At 44.0% G+C, this 10,794-nt stretch overlaps 1 protein-coding gene across 4 annotated transcripts in view; it reads right to left on the bottom strand.

Annotated features, from left to right (window-relative positions):
• Positions 1-221: 221 nt before the first annotated feature.
• Positions 222-10,794, bottom strand: part of MUSK (muscle associated receptor tyrosine kinase) — a 54,610-nt gene continuing 44,037 nt past the window's right edge. For all 4 annotated transcript variants that reach the window (XM_086770540.1, XM_086770539.1, XM_010117226.2 and 1 more), the window contains 4 exons: positions 9,586-9,778; positions 9,067-9,258; positions 3,429-3,577; positions 222-1,373 (listed from right to left, as the gene is read on the bottom strand). In XM_086770540.1, the coding sequence (XP_086626666.1) occupies positions 697-1,373; positions 3,429-3,577; positions 9,067-9,258; positions 9,586-9,778 (1,211 nt within the window). In that variant the 3' untranslated portion in view covers positions 222-696. The remainder of the gene's footprint in view (positions 1,374-3,428; positions 3,578-9,066; positions 9,259-9,585; positions 9,779-10,794) is intronic.

Below are 10,794 nucleotides of genomic sequence, written 5' to 3'. Positions count from 1 at the left end.
AAATAAAATAGTAAACAATATCCCCAAAAAGATTGAATTCTGTAATCCTTTTTTTAAAAAAAAAAAATAAATACTTGAAAATATATGAGGAAGGGGAAAAAAAGGTAAAAGCCAAGAGCATAAATGCAGAAGGACATGGAGGGACCTTCTAGGAAGGGAAGTGCTGCTGGTGAAAGGTTGGTTTGCCTTCCCTGGGGAACTCTGTGTTCCTGGAAATGCCTAATTTGCGTATGTAAGCAATATCCCCAAAAATATTGAATTCTGCATTCTTTTTTTTTTTAAATAAATACTTGAAAACATATGAGGAAGGGAAGAAAAAGGTAAAAGCCAAGAGCATAAATGCAGAAGGACATGGAGGGATCTGTTATGAAGGGGAAGTGCCACCAGTGAAAGGTTGGTTTGCTCCTGGAAATGCCTAATATAGGTACTGAGTTAGCACAATTAGCACCCTTGCCAACCCAAGAAGTCCAGGCTTGGTGGCTAGGGCTCAGCCCTGTCATTTTGGAAGAACAGTCCACTCAGGGAGGTATAGCCCACTGCAGGGGTGTGCAATCCACATTTCTTTCTAGGCAGAGGAACAAGCTGTTTCTCCTCCCCCTAAAGCAGGGCTTTGCATGGAGCCACCGCTCGGAAGCCCATGGGCTGGTCCAAGCTAGTCTGGATGGGTGGACATGGGGGACCCTCCGGGCGCATCCCTCAGACAGACTGGGTGGCCACAGCCCTCTCATACATGCGCTCCAAGATGCGGTGGATGCTGGCAAAGCTTGGCCGGTCGGCAGGCAGCTTGCTCCAGCAGAGACGCATCAGGTTGTAGAGCTCCAGTGGACAATTGTCTGGACAGGAGAGGATGTTCCCATCCCTCACATAGTAGATTACCTCCTCATGAGCCATCCCGTAGTAGGGCTGCATGCCATAGGAGAAGATCTCCCACAGCACCACCCCGTAGGCCCACACATCAGACTCTGTGGTGTAGCGGTTGTAGAAAATGGACTCAGGGGGCATCCAGCGGATGGGGATGGCATCATTCTCATTCGCTTTGTAATAGTCGGCCGAATACATGTTCCGAGAGAGACCAAAATCAGCGATTTTGACCACCATGTTCTCCCCAACCAGGCAGTTCCTGGTAGCCAAATCCCGGTGGACAAACTTGCGCTCAGAGAGGTACGCCATGCCGGCAGCCACCTGCTTGGCAATGCAGAGCTGGCTGGTGCAGCACAGTGCCAGGGGGTTGGGGAGGCGGAACCGTGCATCCAAGCTACTGTGCACCAGGCTGCAGAGGTTGCGGGGCGAGCGATCACGCAGGTACTCATTGAGATCCCCGTAGGCCATGTACTCGAACAGCAGGCACATTGGTTTCCCAACAGCACACACACCTGGAAGAAGACAGATGCACCACACAGGTCACTTGGGTAGCAAGGAGGGTTCTGTTGTGCAAAACAAAAAAAAATCCAAACATACTTATACAAAGGGGGAGGCTTTCAGCAATGCATGAAGGGACAGAGAGAAAGGTGAAGCATGCAAATACCATCAAGTTTGCATGCATCCCTTTGTATCTTTGAAGCTCGTTCACCAGGGATCTAATGCTGAGCTCTGTGGAAGATGCTAAGGCATCATGCAGTTGCCTGATTTGTCTGGACATCCCAGGAAAAATATATGCTTTTGGAGCTATGTTTATTTAAGATCCCAATCCTGCTTAAATTGGCATTAATAGAAGTTTTGCCTCTTCCCAGGTGCAACTGGAAGGACATACTTTCAGGAAGTAACCTTTATAGTTCTGATTACAGTATTTTTAAATTCTTTCGTTTGTTGTCATTATTGTACTTATACTGGCATGGATGTTGGGGCTATACATATGCAGGAAGACTTCAGGAGCAATCTGAAGGGGCATGTTCAGGGGTTCAGTGGGATACTTGAAATGCAAAGACACTCCCTCTACAACTTCTTCTGCGTTTTTCTTTTTTTAAAACAGCTTATGCAAAAAAATATTTGTTGCAGGAATTACTTTTGCCATGACAGATACTCAAAAATGAAAGAAAGAAGAAAGGAGAGATTTGCCACATCTGACAGCTGCAGAACCTAGTTCCACTGAAGGATACCTGCTTGGCTCTACACCAGTTTTACTGGGGGCCAGCATTCGTACAGGACCCCACTCCCACCAGTTTTACTGAGCATACAATGATACGGCAAAAATATTTGTATGCCTATTATTAAATTGCCAACCAGCAAAAGCCAGCATTTAAAATGTATGTGTTTTGCTTTCTTAGGGCTATCATTTAGCAACTGATGATCCAACTTATTGCAAAATCTGAAATTCTTGTTGATGTCCTAACACTTGAATCTTTGAGGAAAAACAGATAGCTGTTCCCAGTGTGATAAAATCGGGATCTGACAAGCATGAAGAGTGAATGTGAGAACTTTATCATCTACGCTTTCTTCAACATTGTGGCTGTTTTCTCCACTCCCTCACAATATTAAACTAGTTTATTCCTGTACCTTTGCTCTTTCCTGACCTAAAATATGTTGACAATAAACATAATGTTTATTTGAGTTCGAGGCATTTCCTGCTTTTCTTTTCTGTAGCCAAAGTACCTATATCAATCCAACTTTCCCACCACTGGGATTTATCTATTTCCAAGTTTTGTTGAGCTTCCTATTGAAATAAATTAAGATCTCAGCTGCCTTTTCACAGGGATCAGATCTGCATACAAGAACTTCAAGCAGGATTACCAGGTGAAGGTGGCTGGCAACATCTACTTCAGTTAAAACTTACTTAAATAAAATTTGGTTGGTACATTTCTTCACAGAAGAATGCCCTACAAGCCAAGCTGTGGCATCAAGACTTTCTAGAAACAACAATAAACTGGGGTTTCCTTTCAGCTGGGAAGGGAAGGAAGAGACCACTTTTGTGGTTTACTTTTGTTTTTGTAATTTGTTTAATTTTGTTTTTTTAATGTTGGTGAGTGTTCAGACATCACAATAGTGAGTGGGACCCATAAAACTAACATGACTTGTGCCTGGATTTTTTAAGTACCCACAAAATAAATCACAGCTCCAGGAAGCTCGCGCCCTCCCTGTAAGACATCTGTGCCAATGTTGTTAAACTGGAAGCCGGGCGAGGCAGCAAGATGGTCAACAGTATACTCAATGCAGGATGAGGAGGGTTTATTACAGTGCACCATCCTATTAAGACAACAGCAGTAGACCTACATTTTGAAACATGTTCTGGTGCATGATTTAGCAGAGCATGCAGTGGCATATAGAAAAACGTACTTATTTTGCAAGAGGCATTTTCTCTTGCAAAAAGAGACCAACATTGCCATTTGCCTTAAAAGCTACTCATGCATGTGTGGTTGCCCCTGCACCTCCAACAACCCCACAGTGGATTTGCAGATGGTGCTACCCTGTACATGGGCACCTCAATCAGATACCTAAAAGCTTGACGATATTTGGATTGTCAAACTCTGCCATGAGGGCTGCCTCCCTCTGAAAGTCAGCCTGCATGTCTGCGGACGCTTCCTCCTTCAGCATTTTCACTGCCACCATTGTGAAAGGCTCATAAGGTAGCAGCCCTGGGGCCCTGCAGAGAGAGAGGAGAAAGGAAAGTATTGGTGATGAATGCATGCACACCAAATGTAGGCCCTGTTTCTGCTGTAAAAGGATAGGCTGACAGAAAAAAAAAAAAGAAAAAAAAAAGTTTGGAAGGCCCTAGCACCAACTGAAGGAACATGAAAGACCATCTTCAGCTCTTGAGGAAGTCTGCGTGTCATACAGTGACATATAATTTAGTTCAGGAGGAACTAAATCCAGTATAGTTTTTTTTTGATCACTGCTTTTTCTGCTTACAAACTCTTTGTCATGACCGGTTAAGAGCTAGGAAAATAACAGGTTGGTAAGCAATAACATCTCCCTGGGTTGGAGGTCACATCAGAAACTTCCTGGAGGACAGTGCAGCCTCTTCAATCCAACCAGTTCACCTTTGGGGTGTAATGACTGAGTTTACCAGAGTTAAAAATAAACTTATTTTATATGAAAATATTGAAAGAGCCTCTTTTCACTGTGTCTTGTCCCACACCTGGCGCAATGGTGGCATTAGTACATCTAGCTACTATTAGAGTGAAAGTAACAATTACAGCAATTACGTTCCTGTAGATTTGTAAGGAAAATAGCCTTTTGCCACTGTTCTCTCTGTGTGTGTGATGTGTGTGTGACATGTGTGTGTCTGTAATTCAACAAGTTATAAACCCATTAGCTAATTTCAGCTTAATTTAACACAGTGGAGCTGAGGTCTAGGAAACAGTTATGCTCCTGCAAGTTTTGTGGAAACAGGTAACAGTTTCAGGTAACAGGGACAAAGCATACATGTGCCCTGTCTGGAGAACAAGGTAATGGGTGAATACAACTTTGTATTCAGTGGTGAATCTTCAGCTAGAGGTTAGAGCCACAAATCCATAGGAAACAGAGCTTCCTGACTTAAAGCAATCACAGACTTATTTTATTTTCCTATCCACAGGTCACTGCACCCTCAACAAGTCCAATTAGATGGAATTGCCAAAGATGTAGGGGTAGCTGTTGACAAAGAAGAGTAACTGTCCCCTCTTCAAACATGCATCAAACCTCAGACCTGCATTTTGTTGCCCACACCAATTCTTCCCACGCGTTCTGCAGTTAAAAAATGCTCCTTACAGGTAGCCAGCCAGAAGAGCGGCACCCATTTATGTGTCATGTTACTACAACAGCCTGACTGCCCTCCTGTTGCTCAAATGCCAAGTTATTTTACTGCCCGGTAGCCCCAAGAGGAGGTTCCGATTTCCAAAGCAAACTTCCAGTTTCCTTGTCATCTACTCCAGACATATGGCAGTTGCCACAGATGCACTCGGATGCTGTAAATGTCAAATGTCAGAAGATGGCAGGATGCCCATCAAGAAAGGAATCTCACAGGTGGCCAGATTGCAGCTGAGAGGCTTGGGCAAGGATATCCAGCATGCCAGAGCAGAGGAGCAGACTCCACATTTGTCTGCTACTGCCTCCATTACAGCAAAATGTCTTCGTTTTTCTCCCCTCTGTGCTGGCAGCACATTTCCATTCTAGTAGGAGGAGAGAAGTACCAGCACCTACCAACTGCTGTCTAATCTCAGCACTCAAGAAAGTCAGCAGCCTGAAGAAACCAGTGGAGTATTTAAAAGAAAAAGAGGAGGGCCTTTATCTTTTCCAAACTGCCTCATTGTAGATTACCACTCATCACTGGCTAGCAAACCTTGTGCAGTGCCAAAGCAGGAGCAGGCATGGCTCTGTCTTCATGCTTAAGAGAGGAACTCACTCCAGGCTAAAGACTGAAGTACACCCATCCATCCACTCTCCACTGAAATCCTGTAATGTAAACCAAGCTAAATGTAACTTAAGTGAGATTACGCTGCACAAAGATTTTTAATGGGCCTTCAGGCAACAGCAAGTAATTTCACCCTTAGTAACTTATCTGCTACTTCAGCCCAGTTCTTAGCACACCTAGGAAAATCTCACTGATCTGGAACAGAGACAGACTCTGTTTGCAGTCTTGGCAAAGAGACGTTGAAGTTGACCCCTTTGATGTCCAGAAGACAGTCTTTGCACAAAGGCATAGGGGCACCTCTGCAGGGGAGCAAGGGAAGCTGCTGCTTCTGAAATTAACCAGGAGAATTCAGACAGTGGGCCAGGACAGGGAGTGTTTTCTAGAAAATTAGTAAACTTCTTCTAGAACTGGAAAACATCAACAGAAATTACCTGGGGTTTCCTCTCTTCTGATTATGTAAATGCTTAAGAGAACTGTCCAGTTTGTGAATGGGATGGACAGTAGCTGCCCTCACGTTCTTCACCATCAATGGATTTGTACAACATTAGCAGCGTTTGACTTGTTGTTACCTGTCATTCAAAGAACTAACCAGTGGTGCAGTTAGGGATTTCACCCTAAGCCTACCTACAGAGAGCACCAGAATTTAAGTTTCCAGTCAGGTTTTCTTTCCAGAGCAGTAACTGTGAAAAAAAAAATGAGAAGCAACTTGAACCTGCATTTGAGATTGTGTCCTGTCTCCCACCTTGCTCAGCATTACAGCTGGGTAGCTTCTGTTAGACTATTAAATGATGCAATTAGCATCTATTGAGCCTGGTGGAGACCTGCATTTACCTACCCTTTCAGAGTGCTCTGAATTGGCAAGGGCATGTTTTGTTGTGATTTTTTTTTTAAATTAGCATCAACACTGTTTTTCAGATGTATTTGAGAGAGCAGGTCAAAGAGACACCCTTTGCACTTGGAAAGAACACAAGGAGACATCTGTCAGAAAAACTCTGACCTTAGGGTCAGCCTTGTCTCTTGCAGAGACAACAAGCTGTGCCTTTGCAGTGGGGGTCTACTGGCCTGCTAGCAAATACCCCACATCCAGGCTTTTAGGCAATCCTGGTCTTCAGGCTTAGCCTGGATTATGCAGCTCCAGCTCTGGGAGAAAACTTGCATGCTGGTCTGGGTTGAACTGCATGGATCTGGAGCTCTGGAGCTCTGGTGGCACATGGGGCCAGCGTGGTCCTCCCAGGGGCAGAGGATTCTGAGTTGACCATCATGACCCAGTCAGGACAGACCTGAGCCAGGTCCTGAATCTTGTTTTGAAGACATTTGTTAGGATAACTGGTTACTTTCTCACCCTTTCCAGTCTGAAGCTGCCCCTGCTGAAGACAGCAGTGTTTCAGGAGAAGCTAGTAAATGATAGCCAGACGCTTCCTGTCCTAACATGTTGCTTGACCTAGGAGGGAGTAAACACTGAATCAGGACTCACAGCAAGCCAACTGGCAAAGGCATCACTGGCAGCATGCGCAGAGCTGTGTTTACAGGAGAGGGAGAAACACGAGACCAGGAGAAGTAAGAGGGTTGCTAAACTTAGCTTGAGATGTCTATTTAACACACGTAGACAAGTACATTTTATACATCTGAGATGGGAAGGCAAGGATTTAAGTTGTGATAGCTTCAGTAATCTGGAGGGATGCACAGCTGGCACTACTGGATCAGCAGTCTGCGCTGCTCTGCCCAGAAGTGCACAGAAATTCTACTGGCTTAAATGTTCGCTAGAAATATAAGGCCTTGGAGGGACTTTTGATAGAGATAATAAAAATAAGGAAGCCCCCCAGAAGCAATATATCTGTGGCTCCTTCCCTGAGACACAGAGAGCAGGTGTTTCTCAGGGTATGGTACTCTCCACTTCGCAAATGCTGGCTAAGAAGATAGGTTGCTTTTTTTCTTTTTCCCGTCTCTTTTTCTCCTAGTTTCCACTGATAACAGCAAAAAGGTTTAATTAAAAGAAACTGCATTACTGCAGTGGAGGAAATCCACATAAGAGGTCTCTACACCACTTTAGTATAAGCTTAACCCAGCACTTTAGTGACATTTGAATGCCCTTTGAGAGGTTCTGTTCAATGTGGGTGAGAGTCATTTCCAGCTCAGAAAGTTCTGTTCAGCACTTAAATTGTATGTAAGCTCCCAGAGCAGGCCCAAAGCAGCACTTGGCAGGAAGACTGCCTGCCCTGCTTGTGCACCCGCAGCGCGGTGAAGACCCCAGCAGCATGAGTGGGAAGGCGACGCTCCGCAGGGCATCCTGAGTGCTGTGCTGAGGCTGGGATGAGGCTGGGCGGAGGCTGGCATGCAGAGCTCTGAGCACAGCTGTGGCACAGTTCCTACAGCTTTGCTCTTGTTTTAAGTTCAGATGCATTTGGCTTTGCCATCCAGGCTAACAATCAATCACAGCCTAAGCATCTGTGATTTTCCCACTGCGCACCCTTCGAACTTTGTTATTTTTAGCTCTCCCTATATTAAAGAATGCCTGCATTTCTTCTATTAGAAAAAATGCATCCCTTCATTAGGAAAAAAAAAAAAATCACAGCTATTGAAACTGTTTCCCCACTCTAACACATTTAACCTGTGCATAACTCATTTTGTAGCAGATACAACAACAGCATAACTATAAACATTAAAAGTGTCTGCATCTGTGAGTGCTTTTTGTGAGGAGAGTCCTTCGTCTTTCACATCAATGGGAGCAGTTCCACCAGGCAGGTGGAACTCTGATGGACTCAGATGAACTCTGATACCCTTCTGGGTTTTTTGAGGTTATTATACACTACTCCAGATACAGCTACAAAATCAGCCACGTTCCAAACTTTTTAAATGTAAAGGACAAAGAAAACCACCCTGAGTAACAATGGAACTGGGCAGTCTGTCCACTTTCTTTCAGGAATTTGGGGATGGGATTTTCCGAGGAGACAAGTGCTGGCCAAAGACTATCCTGCAGAAATTATGGGCTCTGTCAAGGCTAGCAAGACACTCTCCATCCACTTCAGTCTAGGCAAGACTGGGTTCATCTCTGGGTTTTTCAATGAAACATTTTTCACATTTGAAGAAGAGCAGGATTGCACCTCCCATGAGATTTAACAGGACTGGGATCTCATCTAATACCTTAAATTAAAACAGGCAATGACAGCTGCAAATTCCAAGAATAAAGAATTCGTAAGTGAAAGGGGCATACAAACAAATTGTTGGCTTAAGTGGGTTGGGTTTTTAGGGGATTTTTGGTTTGGTTTGGTTTTGTTTTGCCACCGAATCAAATGGAAACTGGGTCAGGACCAAACTAGCACGACACATTGCCCTCTGGCCAGAGTTGGCGTTATAATGGAGGACAACATACACTGAAAATTCACAGAGACTGGGAAATGCAAGAATTTCACAATAGGTCACATGTGACAGACAATACTTGTGGCAAAACCACTGATGATAAAATTAGCTAAGCTTTTACACCAGATTTGGGTATGTGAGCAAGACATTGCATCTACTAGAGAGAAGAACAGGAGAGTTGTTTGTGACAAAAGTTCAACAAATATCAACAGAAAGCGGTAGACAACACAGACAACTATTAAAGCCCAAGTGTACTATTTGGTATATATGCATTTGATTTTGGTTTGAGTGAATGAATTTCCAGTGCCAGATAAGTGGTTGTCCAACTACCAGTTCTTCCAAGGTTGTTCCAGGTGGAGAGGACTCACACACAGACTGCTTACCTTGCTTGGAAGACTCTCCCAAATGCTCCTTCCCCGATATCTCTCACATATTCAATATTGTTCCTGGGGTATTCTAGGCTGAGCAATTTTGGATTGAGGAGAAGGGGCATCCGCTGGTACATAGGGTTGGGGTGCAGCCGGTCCAGGAGGAGTTCTGAGGGCAGAGTGGTGAGTGTCGGTGTCTCTGACTCTCTGAAACGATGGAGCAGTTTTCAGTCAGTGTGTGCACAGCCCTCAACTAGGAGATACCTATCTGCATCTCCTTCAGGGCTGATTTCTTCCAGGATGGAAAAGGGAAGTGCAGCAGCGCTGTTGAAAGAGCCTTGCAGTAAGGTGTCATGCCATGTGCCCAAAACAGCCACCTGGCCACCTTCTGCTCTAGCACAGGGACTTGCCAGAGCTCGCGCTGGGCTGCCACAGGCAAAGGGAGAGCTACTCCCTCCACCAGCTGTTCTCAGAAACAGGCAAGCTCTCTTTCAAAGCAGCATTTATTGCCTTGTGTTAAGTTCTGAGCTTTACCTTTTTTTGTTTTTCCACTGCTTTCGCCGACGGCAGCAAACCAGGGTGATAATGCCAAGGATCACAACCAGAGCAAAGCTGGAGATGATCGAGATTATAACAGTCATGGAGTACGTAGGGGAAAAGGGAGGAGGAGGAGGTGGGAGATTTGAAGTCTCTCCATTTGGTTTTCTTGTTCCTAGTGATAACGATGCTGCAATGCAAACAAAATCAGAAGGTTATGCTGCTGCTAGTTTATAGGGCTTTCTTTAAGAGGTATTTACGGAGCTAGCCTGATGTCCTGGGAATTATAGACATTACAAATACAACAGTAGGACTGCATAGGAGGACCCTACTAGGGAAGTCTGTTTTGCAGGAAGCAAAACCTGTTTCTTGCCAATGTGAAAACCCAGGATCTGGTAAAGGGCAAGACACAGTTCCTATTGAGCTGAGAACACAATTTTGGCAAGGAATCAGTCTGCAAGAGTTAGAGATGGGAGATCACATCTGATGTTCTCAACAGTATTCAAATACAGTAATGTCTGCAATGGGAAAGATCAGTGGTCTATAATGTGGACCACAATGTATTATGTCTCCTAAAAGGAATCTGCAGGGAGGAGTGCAGACCAACTAACTACACAGTGATACTTTACTGAAATATCCCCTTGCCTCCAACAATTTGCATCTCTGTGCCTTTATGTGGCAAATATGATAAACTACTGTAAAATACATTTGGCTGTATCTTTAGGAAAAAAAAAATTAATATTCAGGTAGCCTCCTACTGAGCACTTTCTGAAACATTCTAGAAAATGCTAATCTGTATGTGCAATGATTGAGAACAGAAGGAAAGAAATTTAAACCATTCTTTTTAAAGCAAGCTAAACTGATACTGACTTGTGTCCCCTTAAGTCCACAGCACCCTTGTTCTCTGTGCAACTGGAATTCTCTTATTTCCAAACACTGAGATCCAGAAACTGTGCATCTTGGGTGAAATATGTTTTAAAAATTGTTTTGTTCTCTGAACAACAAACAACAGAAAGACTTAGTTTTAACATCACAGAGCAATGATGGTTCCATCTTTTTTCAAATTTGTTTTTATTTAGAATTATTTTTTATTATTGAAAAAAAATCAGAAGCAAAACAACTTTGGAAAATACACCTGAAGCCCTACCTTGTCCTCCTCAAAACACAATGTGGCAAATCCACTTCTCATAATACCATAGGAAATTT

The sequence above is a fragment of the Chlamydotis macqueenii genome, chromosome Z, assembly GCF_036417535.1.
Source record: "Chlamydotis macqueenii isolate bChlMac1 chromosome Z, bChlMac1.mat, whole genome shotgun sequence".
Lineage (NCBI taxonomy): Eukaryota > Metazoa > Chordata > Aves > Otidiformes > Otididae > Chlamydotis > Chlamydotis macqueenii.
The sequence above is the reverse complement of the archived record's forward strand: the minus strand, read 5'-3'. Positions and strand labels throughout refer to the sequence as shown.